Source organism: Zootoca vivipara, chromosome 10 (assembly GCF_963506605.1).
Source record: "Zootoca vivipara chromosome 10, rZooViv1.1, whole genome shotgun sequence".
Classification (NCBI taxonomy): domain Eukaryota; kingdom Metazoa; phylum Chordata; class Lepidosauria; order Squamata; family Lacertidae; genus Zootoca; species Zootoca vivipara.
Genome location: NC_083285.1, coordinates 68,291,081 through 68,309,575, shown reverse-complemented (window position 1 = coordinate 68,309,575; position 18,495 = coordinate 68,291,081). Strand labels below are relative to the sequence as shown.

At 48.3% G+C, this 18,495-nt stretch overlaps 1 protein-coding gene across 2 annotated transcripts in view; it reads left to right on the top strand.

Annotated features, from left to right (window-relative positions):
- The window catches only part of AHCYL2 (adenosylhomocysteinase like 2), a 113,738-nt gene that overhangs the window by 23,775 nt on the left and 71,468 nt on the right, over positions 1–18,495 (top strand). The window contains exon 1 of one of the 2 annotated variants that reach the window (XM_060279258.1): positions 13,279–18,491. The exons of the other annotated variant lie outside the window; for it this stretch is intronic. Within the exon in view, the coding sequence (XP_060135241.1) occupies positions 18,489–18,491 (3 nt within the window). The 5' untranslated portion in view covers positions 13,279–18,488. Of the gene's footprint in view, positions 1–13,278; positions 18,492–18,495 lie in introns of those variants that run through there. 2 annotated transcript variants of the gene reach the window in all.

Sequence of the window (18,495 nt, the reverse complement as noted above, 5' to 3'; positions counted from 1 at the left end):
GCAGGCAGGCAGGCATGCTTTCTGTCTGAAATGTAATCACCTACTGAAGTCTTAGCTGTTGAGCATGCTGATGACTCCATGTGCATTCAGAAATATGTGTGGGAAGTTAAGTGTAGCATCATGTTGCTTAGCAACCAGGTCCTTGGTCTAGCATTTTAGATGCACAGCCTTTTAGAGCAGCTACGGCTTGTGTTCCCATTGCCCAAACATAGCAATATACTCGGCATGCCTAGCAATTACGCTGATGCTATATATATACACACATACATACACACACACATACACATACATACACACACATATATATATTTAGTACTTGCCTGGCGTGCTATGGTCCGTGGGGGTCACGAAGAGTCGGACACGACTAAACAACAACAACTTGAGAACATGTTGTGGTGTGTCACAAATTGCTTTTATGGGTAATGTTGGGGTTTCAGAACTTGTATTGGGACAAAGTCATGCCATATAAATATGCCAGCTCTTGAGATCATCTGCTGAGGCCTTTTTGCCTGTGCACCAGGTGTGTGCCTGGTGGTGCGCAAGACATCCTTTCCCATAGTGGTGTCTTGTATGTAGAACTCCCAGCCATGAGTGGTTTTCTGCCCCTCTTTGTGTTTTGTTGTTGTGTGAAATCTTTTCTTTTCCAGCAAGCGTTTAACTTTTTTTTTTGCTGCTGAGCCCCTCCCCCCTCCTTGTCCCCTCTTATGAGTAAAAGAGCAGACAAATCATTTTATTTATTCATTTATTGCAGGCTAGCGATGTTTGGGGGTTTAGTAACATGGTTGTGCATCTTATATGGGAATGGGCTGTGCATTCCACTGCTTCACAAGAGAGAAACATGACCTCATAGATTGGGTTGACAAGTTCCCAACCACCATACTGTTTTTCGGTTCACACTTTAAAAATAGGGTCTCCCTTGGCCTGAAGGGAAATTCTTTTTAAAGGGTGTGTGATGAATTTCTGAGCAATCTAGTCAAAACGGGAATATCTGGCACCTGTACTGCTATACCAGTTCACAGTGCTCTAATTGTGTAACACAGTTCCACAGGTTGTCCTTAAGGTAGTGGTCACCAGAAAGGATCAGTTGCTATCTTAGAAAGTAAAGGTTAAGTGGTTTATCAATGTCATTAGTTCTCCCTTAAGCCAATTAGTGGTCTTGCTTTACTCTGAACAATGCAATGCTGCTAGCCTTAGAAAATGCTTAAGGTTTGCCACTGAACAACCTCATGGGCCTTAGGTGATTTGTGTACAGTATATCTTCAGTTCTCCTTATGGGACTTGCTTGGCGCATTTCAAGACACCTGTATTATATACATTGAAGGCAAGGAAAATGACCGGGTCTCCTTGGCAGCAGACTATTTAGAAATGTAAGATTTATTTTTTATGCCTAGTTATTAGTGATGACTGCTTTTAGTTCGCTTTTACTATAAGATTTAGTTGTTCTAATTTCCCATAACTTTTCACTTTCAGTTCAATTGAGCATTTGTGCATTTGAAACCAATTGCCGCCAACTGCTGTCATTATGTGAAAATAGTTGCCAAGGACATTTTTTCTAATAAACTGTGCATCATTTTTTCTAATAAACTGTGCATCACTTTACTCCCACTTATGATCTGCTTCATTCAGACAGCCTAGCAGTTCTTCCTTCCTTGTGTGAGGAGGCTAGCTAATACCAACCATTATGATGATAAGAACCCACATAATCATAGCAATAATGGTGTGTGTGTGCATGCATGTACATGTGTGAGCATGTGCTGGCAATTCAGTGGAGGGCTGATAGGGGGCATGCTTTTCTTGATTCTAAATCAAGTTTGTGTACTGTATTATTGATCTTCAGAGCTTCCCAAGCAGCATCACGTTTTTGCTCCACAGTATGTGATGATAATCATGTACAGTCAAACCTCGGTTTACGTCTACCTCTGTTTGCGACAGCTTCAGCAAGCGACTGCTGTGGACCCGGAAGTGGGACCCGGAAGTGTTTAAATCCGGGTTCCGCGACATCGGATGCGCAGACGCGATCTGCGCAGCTCGCGCATGCGCAGAAGTGTTCTATCGGCGCTTCGCGCACGCGCAGAAGCGTGCCTTTGGGGAGCGACTGCTTCAGCGAGCGACCACCTCCACGGAACGGATTGCGGTCGCAAACCGAGGAACCACTGTAATAAGCTTGAATTTAAAAATACCTGTTCAGCATATTGGGAGTGAGCTACGAGCCTAGCAAGTTCACTTACCATTTTGACTGACTAGCTGAAAGTCTGATACAGTGGTACCTTGGTACTCGAACAGCTTGGCTCCCGAACAAATCGGTTCCCGAACGCTAAAACCCGGAAGTAAGTGTTCCGGTTTGCGAAATGCAGCTTCCGCTTGAGTGCAGGAAGCTCCTGCAGCCAATTGGAAGCCACGTCTTGGTTTTCAAACAGTTTCGGGAGTCGAATGGACTGCTGGAATGGATTAAGTTCGAGAACCAAGGTACCACTGTATAAGCCATGGGTAGGCAAACGAAGGCCCGGGGGCCGGATCCGGCCTAATCATCTTCTAAATCTGGCCCGCTAATGGTCCGGAAACCAGGGGCTTTTTATATGAGTAGAATGTGTGCTTTTATTTAAAATGCATCTCTGGGTTATTTGTGGGGCATAGGAATTTGTTCATTTCCCCCCTCCAAAATATGGTCCGGCCCCCCACAAGGTCTGAGGGACAGTGGACAGGCCGCCTGCTGAAAAAGTTTGCTGACCCCTGGTATAAGCATTCTTGTTTCTTCCTTCAGAATCTCTGTGAAGTACTGTAGTTTTTCTCTGCCATGGACTCCCATTCTAGGCAGCTCACAGTATCCCATGCATGTGCTTCATGTGCAGAATCCCAATCACCCCTGTTTCCTTTCCCAAGTGTGGGAGTAAATATTCACCAATCCTGCAAGTGGCATAATAAAACAGTTGCCTCTTCAGCTGTCAGAATGTTCTCCTTTGCTGAGAATGGAAATGTTAAGTAACTTTCCATTTCATTTTATTTTCAAGTGCACACATCATTGAAGCAGTGTTCTCAATCCTATAAAATGTCAAGTACTTGATGGGCTTAGTTTTTACTAATACTTGCAATGCATGATTTGTCAATATTTCACATTTCTCTTTTCTTCACTGACGTAATCTAAAAGTTATACTTTCTTTTCCTGCCGGTGTAAAATTTCCGTGAGAATATTCATGGAGCCTTGGCAAATGTTTTTATGTAAGCCCCTTAACCTCAAGTGAAGCTAATGGAGCTGTCAGAACAAATCTGCATCTAACCCCAAAAATGTTAGTAACAAAATAGAAAATGTTGACAAATGTACACACATTCCAAACATTTATAACAGGTGTTTTTTTTTAAAAAAACAACAACACACACACACACTCATAGTAATAAAAATAACCATTGTGAGTTATCTCAATGTACATCTTATATTAGCTGCCATTAACTTAGTTTAATGTTCCCATGTTGCAGAAGAGAAAACGAAACAAGATTGTTTAGAAAACACACATTTCTTTGTTTCCTGTCCCTGCTTTGGTGTTGAATGTGTCTGGAGGTCCCAGTGAGCAAAATTTGCAGATTTTTTTTTTGGCAGGGATCTAAAGATCTTCTTGAACCACACATTTCTCTTGCCATTTCACAAAATGCTTTAGACAAGTTACTGTAGTTATATGTTCTTGTGTTTACATGAACACCAATAAAAATTATTTGGTTAACTTATTTGGTCATCATTTTCTTGGTCAGCGCAGAAATGTAACACACAGGAAATGGTTAACGTCTCTAAGTGAGGGCCAAAACCGGATACATTGCCACAGACCCCCTAGGCAATCTTTGCTAAGGTTTCTTTTCCCCTTCCCCAATTTAGAGCTTTCTTTCTCTTTACTGTCCCCTTCATCAGGTGTTTAGCTAGAAGGGGTACCAGCCACAGGTAAGATCAGGGGCCAGCAAGCTTTTACTTTTCACTGTCCCTCAAACGCTGCAGCATATCTGTTCCATTCTGAGACACCCTCCTAGGGTTCTGGGGTGTGCAAAGCCTTATTTCCCCGTTTTTAACTCTGCTACCGAACGCATCTCCTCCTCCAAGACGGGAAAGCGGAGAACACACATCCTTCTGCAGCAAGTGGTTCCTTCTTCAGAAGGACGCGTGTTCTCCGCTCTCCCGTCTTGGAGGGAGGGACGAGTTCAGTAGTGGAGTTAAAAATGAGGGGAACAAGGCTTCATACACCCCAGAACCCTGGGAGGGTGTCTCAAAATGGAACCACTCGCTGCGGCGGCAGAAGGAGCAGTGAGCCACGGGAGAGCTGGAGAGGGGCTGCCTTAAATGGCGGGCGCTTGAGAGGGGCGCTCGCCAACTGCGGCTCGCAACCAATCAGAGGGAAACAATGCTGTTGGCACCAATCAAAGGCTAGCCTCCTTCCTCCGTCAGGAGGAGGGAGGGAGGTGGCGCTGCTGTCAGGGAGAGAGAGGAAAAAATGGCGCAGCCCAAACGATATGAATCAGAACCATGTGGCAATTTCTGGACCATCCGCGGGCCTGATCCAGAACCTGTTCAGGCCGGAACTGGTCCACGGGCCTTAGGTTGCTGACCTCTGGGTAAAATGCTTGTTCCCCAGGAGTTCCTTTTTATCTCTTCCCATAGTCCACAGATTCCCTATGGCAGTGGTTCCCAACAGGTGGTCCGGGGACCCCCAGGGGTCCGCGAGCTATGCCAGAGGGGTCCTCAAGATCCTATTAGAATAAAAAAAATATTAACTATATTTCGTATGATAACAGATTTTTTGTTTTGGCCGCTTCCTGCATGAGCAGAGTCTAGCGCAAAACTAGAATTAGATAGAGGCAGTAGTTCTGCTGTATGCCGCAAGGACTACAAGAAACTTAGAGATAAGGCAATGAAAAAGATCCTTCCATTTGCAACCACATATCGGTGTGAGCAAGCATTTTCTTCCATGTTGTGAGGGACAGGGGATATCGCGAAGTCCCTCCCCTCCTGAGTTCAAGCCCATCACCGACCACAGGGGGAAGCAGAGGGAGCTCCGATTCCAGTGGGGAAGCAGGAAGTCGGGTCCGAGGCTCAGGCAAGGTAGCGGAGCCAGGGTCCCAGGTGGGACAGGAAGGGGGAAGTAAGGGGGGGAGACCCATCCCCCCAACTCCAGAATTACGCCGGAAGAGGAGGGGAAAGAGGATGGGGCTTCCAAGACTTTTGTGCTGGGGAAAGACGCGCCAAAAGTCACTTGGAGGTTCTGAAACCGACTGACCACATCACTCCGTGTAAATAGCATGACTTCAGCACTGTAAATACGCAGCACCAATAAAAGAATAAAAATGCAGAGCTGCGTAGCGTCGTTACTCTGAAGTAGTCCACTCCGGCCACTGTGACAGCAACCTCCAAGTCTTTTTTGGGCTACTTTGGAGTTGCCGGGATGAGCGTGTCAGAGGCGGAGAGATGGCGGCAGATCGCGGAGCAAGCCCAGCAAGAACTGCAGCAGCTGTCGCTGCAGGCGCAGGGGGAATTGAAGGCAGCTAAAGAAGAGACTAAGAAGGTCCAGGACGACCGGCTACAACTGGCGGAACAGGTGAGAGCACTACAGGAAAGAGAGCAGGAATTAAGGGCGGTGGCGGTAGACCTCCAAAACAAGCTGGATGCAGAGAAAAACAAGGCGGGAGGGGCACCCCAAGTCCAAGTGCTGCCAGGAAGGAGAGCCGGGACCCTAGTGAGCAAGTTCAATGGAGACCCGAAGGAATATCAGGGCTTTGAGACTGAGATGGTGTATGCTCTTGAGCTACACCACGCTGAGTTCCCTGATGATGAGCACAGAGTAGCGTTTATTGTGGAGCACCTTACCGGGGCAGCCAGGGAATGGCTAAGACCGTTGATCGCAACAAAGAATCCTTGCATGAAGGATGTCAAACTATTTCTAGAAGGTTTGAGAACGATGTATTCGTCCGATAGTCATATGGACCAGACTAAGGAGGAACTTCATAATTTACGCCAAGGAAATATGACAGTTCGCGCGTACTGGGCGAAATTCACCATGCTGGTGCACAGATTGGGGTGGGAATTAGGGTCACCCCCAATGCAAGCGGCGTTCTACTTGGGGTTGCATGAGGACGTGAAGGATGAGCTCTCGAGAGGTCCAAAGCCCAGTGATATGGATCAGCTGAGCAAAGCGGCTCTGGCGGTGGGGGTGAGACAGGAATCCCGGTGGAGCGACAAACAAGCAACGCGCGCAAAGCGGGCTTGGTTCCCACGGTCGCAGGAGAAACCACTCCCCCAACAACCCTTTCAAGCCACGCCTGGGGCCAGCCAGGACCAGGAACCCATGCAGATTGATAGCGCGCGCGCGCGGGCTTTTCAAACCCCAGCGGCGCCAAGACGCAAGGAGGGAAAGGGCGGGAATTGCTTTCTCTGCAACTCCCCCCAGCATCTCGTCAGAGACTGCCCACATCGCAGGGAGTGGCAAGGAAGGGCGGGAACGGTGGTGCCCTCCCCCACTGACGCAGCACCACAGCAGGGAAACGGGAAAGCCTGGCTGCAGGAGACAAGGGGCAGCAGCCAGGCACAGTCAGCAGACAACAGCCCCAGCCCACCCACCCGCACAGAGAGGAGCAGAGCCAGCCCACCCCTCCCAGAGCAGGAGTGGTTCTAGAAGTCACGCTAACGCTCCCAAATGGCTATCCCCTGACAGTCCTTGCCTTAATTGACAGTGGTGCCTCAGCGAACTTCTTCTCGAGAAACTTTGCAGAAGAGCACCAGATCCAGCTTCTGCAGCTGGATTTTCCCCTTCACGTGGCAACCATTGACGGCAGAGAGCTGCTGGGGGGGGCCATCACTCATCAAACCCCCCCCATGAGAATGACGGTGGGAAGGCACTCAGAGACACTGGCATTCAACGTCACCACCATCTCAGACCCCCCCCATCGTCTTGGGCATGAGCTGGCTGGCGCGCCACGACCCCTCCATCAGTTGGCACCAGAGATGCATCACTTTTGGATCGGACTTTTGCCTGGAACATTGCATGCAGCACCAACCAGGGGAGGGGCCTCCGATAGCCACGGTGGCCACCATGCACGTCAAAGGGGGTGAGGCGATACCCAAGCCGTACTGGGACCTGCAGGAGGTCTTCAGCGAAGCGGAGTCCGACCACCTACCCCCACACAGGCCTTTTGACTGCCAGATCAACCTGGTGCCAGGGGCAACTATACCCCCAGCCAAGCTGTACGCCATGTCAGACCAGGAACTGGAGGATCTGCGCGCTTTCATCGACAAGAACCTCAAGCGGGGGTTCATCAGAGAAAGCAAGGCAGCAGGGGGCAGCCCGGTCTTCTGGGTGGACAAGAAAGACACGCAACAGCGCCGCCTGGTGGTGGATTTTAGACGGCTGAATTCGGTGACAGAGCCAGTGGCTTTCCCCATGCCCAGAGTGGATGATCTCCTGACAGCGGCACGCAGGGGCAAGATTTTCACCAAGCTAGACCTGAGGGGGGCGTACAACTTGATCAGGATCCGGGAAGGCGATGAATGGAAGACCACGATGTTCACGCCTCTGGGCTCTTTTGAATATCTGGTGATGCCCTTCGGGTTGCAAGGGGGCTCAGCCTGCTTCCAGGCCTTCATGCACCACGTCCTGGGGTCCCTCCTCTTCAAGAACTGCCTGGTCTTTCTGGATGACATCCTTATCTATTCCAATGACCCAGTGCAGCATGTGAAAGATGTCAGGGAAGTGTTGCAGCGCCTGAAGGAGAACCACCTGTATGTGAAGCTGGAGAAGTGCAAGTTTCACACCAAGGAGGTGGACTTCCTGGGCTACAAGCTGTCAGACAAGGGGCTGGCGATGGACAAGGACAAGGTGCAGGCCATCCTGGACTGGCACAGCCCCAGGACGCGCAAAGATGCCCAACGCCTACTAGGCTTCGCCAACTTCTACAGGAAGTTCATCAAGAACTTCTCTCGCGTGACGGCTCCCATCACTGACTGCCTGAGAGGCAAGCAGAAGTTCAGGTGGACACCAGAGGCGCAAGCAGCGTTCGAAAGCCTCAAGAGGGTGTTCGCCTCGGACCAGAACCTGTTCCACGTGGTCCAGGACGCGCCCCTACGCATTGAGACAGATGCTTCTGAGAAAGCTGTGGGCGCCATTTTGTTGCAACTGGACGCCAACAGGGAGTGGAGACCCTGTGCCTTCTTCTCCAGGAAGTTGACACAGCCCGAGCGCAACTACACGGTGTTTGACAAAGAACTTCTTGCGATCCACGCTGCGTTCAAACATTGGAGACACTTCCTGGTGGGCACCAAGCACCCCATCCAGGTGTGCACAGACCACAAGAACCTGGAGTTCTGGAGAACGGCCAGGGTGCTCAACCAGCGGCAGATACGGTGGGCGGAGTTCTTCTCGAACTTCAACTTCTCCATACACTACATCCCGGGGGAGCAGAATGTCAGGGCGGATGCCCTCTCCCGCAAGCCAGAGTACATGGAGGAGGAGGCGCCACCAGCACCAAGGCACATTTTCCCCCCGTCAGCATGGTCCTGCGGAGCAGCAGTGGTGAGCGAGGCAGAACTCACAGCACTGACGGCAGCGGATGAATTTGCCAACCGCATCTTCAGAGAACTGAGAGGGGGGAGGGAGCAGGCAAAGGACTTTGCAGAACGCAGGGGGCTGCTTTTCTACAAGGGTGCACTGTACCTGCCCACCACCCAGCTTAGACGTACGGTCCTCAAGCAGATGCACGACAACCCAACGGCGGGTCATTTTGGAAGGGACAAAACCGCTCACCTAGTCATGAGACACTTCTGGTGGCCAGGGGTGAGGGAAGATGTTCGAGACTATGTACGGGGCTGTGACACCTGCCAGCGGGCAAAGGTGGTCAGAGCAGCGCCAGCAGGATTGCTGGAGCCCTTAGCCACACCACACAGGCCGTGGGAAGTGGTGTCCATGGACTTCATCACAGATCTGCCTTCTTCCAGGGGCAAGACCGCAGTGTTGGTGGTGGTGGACCTCATGTCCAAAATGTGCCACTTTATACCGTGTGCCAGGGCGGTCTCTGCAGAAGAGACAGCCAAACTGTTTGTTGATCACGTATTCAGACTGCATGGATTACCTTTAAGGGTTATTTCGGATCGTGGCCGCCAATTTGTTTCCAGGTTCTGGCGGCGGCTCATGAACCTCCTGCAGGTGGAGGTCAGCTTGTCGACGGCTAGACACCCGCAGACCAATGGACAGGCGGAAAGGGTCAACGCCATTCTGCAGCAGTACCTGAGATGCTACGTCAGCCAGCGGCAAACGGACTGGGTGGATCGCCTGCCACTGGCAGAATTTGCCTACAACAATGCAGTGCACGTCTCCACAGGGGTGTCGCCCTTTAAGGCCAATTACGGGCGCGACCTCAGATCTTTCCCAGAGAGGGAGGGGGAGGAGGAGGAGGAGGGCCCACAGGCTGAGGATTGGGCAGAGGAACTGGAGACGGTGCACCAGCAGCTCAGAGAACACTTGGAGAGGGCCAAGGAAGCGTACAAAAAGGGGGCGGATCGCCACAGGCGACTAGGGGAGGTCATCAGGGTGGGGGACAAGGTTTGGTTGTCCTCGGAGGGCCTTCCCACCAGAGGGAGGTGCAAAAAGCTGGCACCCAGACGGCTGGGCCCCTTCACGGTCACGCAACAGGTCAACCCGGTGGCATACAGGCTGGCACTGCCAGAGGATATGAGGGTGCATCCAGTGTTTCATAGATCGCTGCTGTCGCCGTACAGGGAAAGCAGCAGGCTCCGAGACAGCGAACAAACCCCCGAGGGAGGGGGGGAGAGGGGAGGCAGGGAGCAACTCAATGAGGCCACGGCCATCCTTGATTCACGGAGAGGGGTGGGGGGCCTGGAGTACCTCATGGCATGGGAGGATGCTCCACCGTCCCAGAATGAATGGGTCCCAGCCACTCAGATACAGGAGGAATTCTTGGTGGAAGAATTTCACGCCCTCTATCCCCACAGACCCAAGCCCTGGCACATGGAAAGGGAGGGGGAGGAGGAGGAGGCACGGGAGAGCAGCTCACCATGGCGCTGGGAAGCAGAGTTTGAGGACTCGGGAGACGAGATATGGGTGTCACCGAGATCCACACAGTCAGAGGCAGAAGCAGATTGGCAGCACATTTTTACCCCCACCAGCTCGGACGCCACGGAATTTTTGGGATTCCAGTCCTCCCAGGCGGAAGGGGGAGCCTCGCAGGACTGGGGGGAGGTGTTCACACCAACGGGCTCGGAAAGCACTGAGTTCTTAGGCTTCCAGTCGTCACCGACACCTGGGGGGGACCTGGGGAGGGGAGAAGGGGAGCTTGGAAGGGGGGTGGATGTGAGGGACAGGGGATATCGCGAAGTCCCTCCCCTCCTGAGTTCAAGCCCATCACCGACCACAGGGGGAAGCAGAGGGAGCTCCGATTCCAGTGGGGAAGCAGGAAGTCGGGTCCGAGGCTCAGGCAAGGTAGCGGAGCCAGGGTCCCAGGTGGGACAGGAAGGGGGAAGTAAGGGGGGGAGACCCATCCCCCCAACTCCAGAATTACGCCGGAAGAGGAGGGGAAAGAGGATGGGGCTTCCAAGACTTTTGTGCTGGGGAAAGACGCGCCAAAAGTCACTTGGAGGTTCTGAAACCGACTGACCACATCACTCCGTGTAAATAGCATGACTTCAGCACTGTAAATACGCAGCACCAATAAAAGAATAAAAATGCAGAGCTGCGTAGCGTCGTTACTCTGAAGTAGTCCACTCCGGCCACTGTGACACATGTGTTTCATGAAAAACAAATATAGGAATCGGCTCGACATGCGGTCGGATTTCAGAGTGAAAGTTTCAAGTTTGGAACCTAATATTTCAGAAATAATGGACTCAAAGGACAGATTTAACTCATCTCATTAAGAACTGAAAATTAAAACTAACTGTATACTGATGGAGTACTCTGTTGTAACTGTAAAAAACGTAGAAATATAAAATATAAAAAGACTCTTAATTTGGCTCTCACTTTTTAATTTTAGGATTAGAAATTAATGGGGGTCCTTGTCACAATAGCGGCTCAATGAGGGGTCCTCAAGAAAAAATTTTTGGGAACCCCTGCCCTATGGCATCTAACTCTAGAGGCACATGTAGAAGGGCCTCAGCTGATGAACGCAGAGTCCAGGACAGTTCATATGGGCAGAAGCGGTCCTTGAGGTATTGTGGTCTTAAGCATATCACATAGACACCCTGTTCTCCTGTTAACCAACTAGCTTTGATGGGTGACCAGCTTGAGATGGAAGTTCTCTGTTTTGTGTCTAGAATGTGGGTAGCTGGGTGTTAGACGAGAGTGAGTGGCACGAGCCAGTTGCATTGCAGTCAAATGTGTTAAAACGGGAAACTGCTTTATTGCTTATTTCAACCTAGGTAGTTAAAACCGCCAGCTACAAAATTTGTAAGACAAGATACACATTTTTCTGTAAATATATGTCAAGAACTCAACAATACAAGCCTTCTATATTGTATTATTTGTTGTTAAATATTTTCATGAAAGCATATGGCACAGTGCCGCTTAGTGTTTATAGTGCCACAAGACCCTCTCTTTTTCCGCCATTAAGAGACTTAACGTGGAATTTGAAATGCTGACTTAATCTCAGCTAAGTTCCCATGAGAAAAAATGGGTTGGGCGTGATTGCGCTCTTTAGAGAGCTGTTTTCTCTGACTGGAACAAGGTCTCTTGATTAATGCCATGCTCATTAACTTCATTTTCCGTAGCCCATTGACAGCTCTGTCATTTATCGCGATGGGAAGGAGAGCAGCACTAATTTCTGGCTGAGTGTTTTGCGCCACTTTCAACCTGCTCAGGGTTAGGGCCCAGAGTGCAGCAGGCTTCTCGCAAATGGCACACTCTGTCTAGTGATGTCATCCAATTACATGTTATTCCTTGCCAGTGTTTCTTATGTGGTTCACTGGAACAAATTCTCTGCGGGAAGCAAGATGTGTGTGTGCATGTTCTGCGTGGTTTGCTAAGAGAAGCAACAGATTGTGACAGGCTGATGATGCATTTGGGAACGGTTGGGGAGGGAAGGCTGTCTTTTGTGAGCACGAAGGAACTTGTATCTAGCAACTCGTATCTCCCTTTGGAGAGGTCTGAGCTTGAGATCTTGGCAAGGCAATTCTTGTTGGGATGTGAACCCTTTTTTATTTTTACCTAGACTGCCAGTGGCAGTAACAGTTTACCCCCTCAGTGGTTTTTAAAGTATGCACCTAGAAAAGCAGTGTGTGATGCATTGATTCCTGGGTTGGACTTGATGACCCCTAGGGTCCCTTCCAGCTCTGTGATTCTTTGAAGCAGGCATGTTTTGGAAATGCATATCCATCATGTAGACACCCTTCTCAGAACCCGATTGGTGCCAGCTTCCTGCTGAGGGAATTTTTAATGGAAAACTGATCTGCTGCCCAAGAATGTGTTGGATTGCCTCGAGCCTATCTCTTGTGAGGCTTAATCTGTGGTCTTCATAGGCAATTACTTGGGTAAGGCTTGAGGCAGACAAGAGCAATATAATGCAGATGCAAGGGTAAATGTGGTGGAAGAAGGCAGCTTGAAGGCTGCCCCTAGGTCATCTCCTTCTGGGAAACAAGGCAGTTTAAAGGACAGCTGCTCCCAAATTGATGTGTCCCAGACAATTATGTACTGCAACTCCCATCAGCCCCAGCCAGTATGGCTAATGGTCAGGGATGATGGGAATTGTGGTCCAAAACACCTGGAGGATATCAGGTTGGGGAAGGCTGGTGTATGTTGTTGTTGTTTAGTCGTTTAGTCGTGTCCGACTCTTCGTGACCCCATGGACCATAGCACGCCAGGCACTCCTGTCTTGCACTGCCTCCCGCAGTTTGGTCAAACTCATGTTCATAGCTTCGAGAACACTGTCCAACCATCTCGTCCTCTTTCGTCCCCTTCTCCTAGTGCCCTCAATCTTTCCCAACATCAGGGTCTTTTCCAGGGAGTCTTCCCTTCTCATGAGGTGGCCAAGAAGCTGGTGTATGAGCTGGCAGTAAGAGCTGTGGATAGAAATAACTGCTTAGTGCAAAATAAAAAAATTCCTTCAGTAGCACCTTAAAGACCAACTAAGTTTTTATTTTGGTATGAGCTTTCGTGTGCATGCACACTTCTTCAGATACACTTGAAACAGAAGAGTCAGACCCTTATGTATATACAGAGGGTGGTGATCTGACTCTTCTGTTTCAAGTGTATTTGAAGAAGTGTGCATGCACACGAACGCTCATACCAAAATAAAAACTTAGTTGGTCTTTAAGGTGCTACTGAAGGAATTTTTTTTTATTTTGCTTCGACTCAGACCAACATGGCTACCTACCTGCTTAGTGCAGGCATCCCCAAACTTCGGCCCTCCAGATGTTTTGGACTACAATTCCCATCATCCCTAACCACTGGTCCTGTTAGCTAGGGATCATGGGAGTTGTAGGCCAAAACATCTGGAGGGCCGCAGTTTGGGGGTGCCTGGCTTAGTGAGTATGTTAGAGAGGGAATGAGTAAGTGAGGGGGTAGTGCTGGTAGAAGGTGGAAATTTGGGAGAGACTGGAAATGTGTTTAAGCTGGCTGGAGGGAGGCATTAACCGTGGTGGTTGCATTATAAGGTACGCCCTTGAGGTCGAGCCAAGGGTGTAGGTGGAGCTGTGTTTAATTCAGGTGGTATACCTTTGGGCCAGGGAAGCCTTAGCACTGTGTGGATGCTATAGCCACCTGTAGCCCTCAGGCTAGGGTGTGGCGTGATTCCTTTAAAATACCCTTGTTTTTCCTCTTTTGCAGAGCTTTTAATATTGAAGCACTTTAATCCTTTCACTCATTTCTTTTCAAAATAACCCAGTGAACAAGTTTACTGTTCCCATTTTACAGGTGGGGTGTTAACTGATAGAATTGCTTGCCTGAAGGTAGCCTAGTGAGCTCATGCTACCTGAACCCAGGTGTTTCAGACTAAAGCTCTTCATCTGTTTTTTGGATTTATATCATAGCTGCCAAGTTTTCCCTTTTCTCACGAGGAAGCCTATTCAGCATAAGGGAATTTCCCTTTAAAAAGGGGATAACTTGGCAGCTATGATTTATATTTTGTCTTTCATTTCATAAAGTTTTCAAGATACTTCACTACAGAATAAAACAGTTTATTCAGTCTGTATAACAGTGGCTGAGTTTGGATGTAATCCTGGCCTTAAATCGTAGGATGAACAAACCTTGAGCTCTCCCAATCCATTCTTAGGGAAACAAACAATGAAGCAGATGGCTTAGTGTTGCGTTTGAACCAGTGATTATGGTTGCTTTAGATGCAACTCTATATTTTGTTTCCCTGCTCCAGATAGGGAGAAGTGAATGGTAAACTAGCATGCAAACTGGTTTGCTTAACCATAGTTTATAACCAGCACTGTAACCCAACCCAGCCAGTGTGTTAAAACTGCAATAAAAGTACAGTATTAAAACACTGAACCATTATTAAAAACAACACAGCCAGAGATAAAAGCAGGAGCTGAAACTATTGGAGGACTGAAGAGGTTAATTGAAAATCCGGGGAAACACTTTTAATGCCTAAAAAATAATGTTAGACAAACTTGTCTAAGGGGAGAGTTATATAATGTAGGGTGCTATGACAAAAAAGGCCACTTCTGTGCCCACCAGTTGCCTAATGGGCAGCTTTATATGGAAAAGGGCAGTGTTTTACATACTTGGGTACCAGGCTATTTACAGCTTCAAAAATAGTGCTGAGACACAATTTTTTCTCAAATGAAAACTTGGACAGAAATGGCTTACTTTTGCCCTCCTGCCACCATGTGTTTTGCTGCTGCACTCCTCCCACCCAGAGACAGTTATTTTTCTATTTCTCAGAATCCTTCCAGAGCAGTGAGTGCTTCATTATGACAAAACATCAGTTGGATGGGGGAAATAAAAATTGTGACTGCCATCATGAACATCCTACCATGGCTATCAGATGTATGTTTTGTAGCCTCCTGCTAATTTCACACCCCTGGAAGAATTGTCAAGATGCTTCCCCTACTTTTGGCACCTGCAGGTGGAGCCTATTTTTGAACTGGGCCCCATTTGAAAAGGTTAATACCAAAATGGAAGTCAGGACAGTTCTTTCAATGATATTAATAGGTACATACCACTCAACTCTTGCATTCACTTAGTGATCTGGTTTGCACATAACGCTGTCTCTTGATTTATTAAACTAGGGTTCATTAAACCTTGGCTTGTTTGATTTTCTGATACCTGCCCAGTGGGCTCGGTTTTTTATTTGTTGGTTTGTTTTTAAGGGGAAAAAACAGGTGCATCAATAAATTTATGTGAGTCTGCTCTGAATATGATTAGTATTGAAGACAACCCATGAAGTTCTGTGGCTTTCAGGACTGGTTGGCTTGCTTTGCCTGCCTGCTCAGCCAGTAGAATCTCTGACTTGGAAGCAATGCTTTTGATACAAACAAGCCATGCAATAGTTCTGAATGAGAAGCGTCCTGATGCCTGCATTACAGAGTTCTGCAATCAGGACAGCTACCTGAGTTTCAGAGCCTCACTGATCAATGAATCTTGTTGGTTGGCCTTTGGCAATTTCCTTTCTTTCCTTGCCTAATGTAACTCACTGAGTAGAGAGAAATGTTTGGAGTGAGGGGTAGGAAAGGAAATCTGAAATGGTTTTCCTCACTCAGCCCCCCATTTTTAAGTCAGTTCACCAAATTTCGAATCCAGACAAGTTCCAGAAGCAATACTGTTATGTCAGGAAGCAATCTCGCATGTTTTAGGGCTCTACGATCTTGCATGAGAGCGTGGCCCCCCAAGAACAGGATGTACTAGACAGCTGGGTGGGATTTATGGTGATTACTGTTTTATGGTGATTTTGCTTACTGTGGCTTTTTTTTGCATTTGAATTGCAAACTCCCTTTGATCCAATATACATTAAAAGAGGATAATCACCAAATAAGTTTGCTATGAATCCCTTCCCCCAGTATGGTATGTTAATGCCCCAAGTCCTTTGAAGAAGGGCTTTTTTGCTTACAGGACTGAGAACTGCAGTTAGGAGCTACCATTTTATTCTGGAAAACACCAGGTAGGCTACATTCAGGTGAGCTAGTTGCATTCGTGTTTCTGATAATGAACCTTATTGGCTTTGTGACCTTGAATGCTGTAAAGCTCCTTCGCATGATAGGGAACTCTTCTGTGGAGAAAAGGGATTCAGCCTCTTCAGATCTAAAGCAGAGTATAGCCCAGGCATCCCCAAACTGCGGCTCTCCAGATGTTTTGGCCTACAACTCCCATGATCCCTAGCTAACAGGACCAGTGGTCAGGGATGATGGGAATTGTAGTCCAAAACATCTGGAGGGCCAAAGTTTGGGGATGCCTGGCATAGCCCCTCTGGGAAAACTAGGAGCTCCACAAGCTCTGACCCCTGGAAGCAGCAGCAACCTAGGCAGATGTCAGTGGGTGTTCTTGGGGTGGGATAATGAGAAATCAATCTTTCACTAACTTCAGTGTACCCTTCTGATGTAAATTCTTCCCTTCAGGCATACCAGCCCCAGCAGATTCTGCTCTCATTCCCCTGTTCCATTCCCACATCAGGGCAGTGGCTGCTCTTGGCTTTGGGACATTTCCCATTAGGGTAATGTGCATTTCGTAATCTGGACTTTCTGACCACTGTTGGCAGCTCTATTTATCACAGAGGAGACAGCTTACTCGAAATAAACCCGGTTAAGCTCACAGCGCTAAGAATAGTAAAAAGACCCCAATTGCACAGCCAAGAGGGCCCTCTTCTCATCTTAACACATAAGCATGGTGATAAACTCTCCTTTATTGGTGCTAATCTGACTATTTGCATGAAAGCAACGTGTGAGCAATCCTACCAGTTTTCATTCCCTCCACGGTGCCTGCTCAGTCCCTCTTGCAAATCTCCACTGCTATATTCATCTCCTTGAGTTTATTATCCGGTGTGTTCTTGAATGACCCCCCCCCTCCACCCCTGCCCCTCTGTGAGTCAGACTTCGACAAATTTTGCTTGCGGAGTTGTTTTTGCATGTCTGAGCTTGGTATTCTTGAACCAAAAAGGGTTTTGTGACATGTTACAACTTTTGTATTTTTTGCTTCCTTCCTACTGCTTGCTCACTCTTTATTCATCCCTCCACCCTCAGCCTCCCCCCTCCTTGTCAAGACTGACAATTTTGCTTATGGCATCTCGACATCACCTTGTAATGTTTTCAGAGATTTTGTTTACCATGAACTCTGAGCACTTTGCATGCACAAGGCTAGAGCATTCTTTAGATGGGCCATTTCTAAAAGATACAGTTGATACAATGGGGAAGGATATGTGGTTTGTTCAGGGCTGTTTAATGTCTCTAGAGAGGTAAATAGTGTTGGGTACTTAATCAGAGAGGACCCACAGAGCCCCTCCACACTCAACATCTGGAATCTTTGCAATGAAGGTTAGCCTAGATCAGTGTTTCCCAACCTTGGGTCGCCAGCTGTTTTTGGACTACAACTCCCATCCTCCCTAGCTAGCAAGACCAGTGGTCAGGAATGATGGGAACTGTAGTCCAAAAACAGCTGGAGTACCCAAGGTTGGGAAACACTGGCCTAGATATCCTTATACATAAATATCGTATTTTTCCATGTATAAGACTAGGTTCCCCCCTAAAAATAATGTCAAAGATTAGGGGGCGTCTTATGCACAGATACATCTCCCCCCATTTTCTTAAATCTTAGTATGCCGTTAGGTGGCGCTTTACAAACACTACTGTTTTGCAAAGAGGCAGCGCACGCATTCTACTAACGCTCACCTCCCCAAGATGCTTTGCGCGCGTCGGCTTCATTTGTGCGCTACTGCGCAGGTACCCTGTCTTCTCCATTCCCCTCCCTCCTCCCTGGACTCTTATAAAAAGACTCTTAATTTGGCTCTCACTTTTTAATTTTAGGATTAGGAATTAATGGGGGTCCTTGTCACAATAGCGGCTCGATGAGGGGTCCTCGAGAAAATTTTGTTGGGAACCCCTGCTCTACTGTTTCTTTCCACTTGATCCCCCCCCCTTTGGTGGGGGGAGTGGAGATAGTGGGCTGGTTGCTCTGATTGTATTTCATTCCTGCCACACTTGGTTAGTTTTTCAAACTTGACCACTTGCCTCATAAAATTAGAAACTCATTATCAAAGGTCAATTGGAAGAGTGTCCTCATGAACTCTGCCCTCTTAAGCTGTCCAGTTTTGTAATGTGGGGCAACTCCAGCGCGTTGACCTGGCCTTCTCCAGTTTCTCACTGGCAAGGCCTTTCGGAACAAGATGTGGTTACAGACAGCCCTAATCCGGCAAGCTGCTTTTCCCTCCAGCATAATCTAGGCAAGCGCTTTCTCTTTAGGGATGTGTGGAACATCCCCGGTTTAGTTACGCATAAATAGTCCCCTCGCTGAAAAGTGCCATCACGTGTTCCAGGAGTGACGCTTATCTGCAAGAACCCTCCTTGCAAGAGTAGGATTTTCTACATGGTAA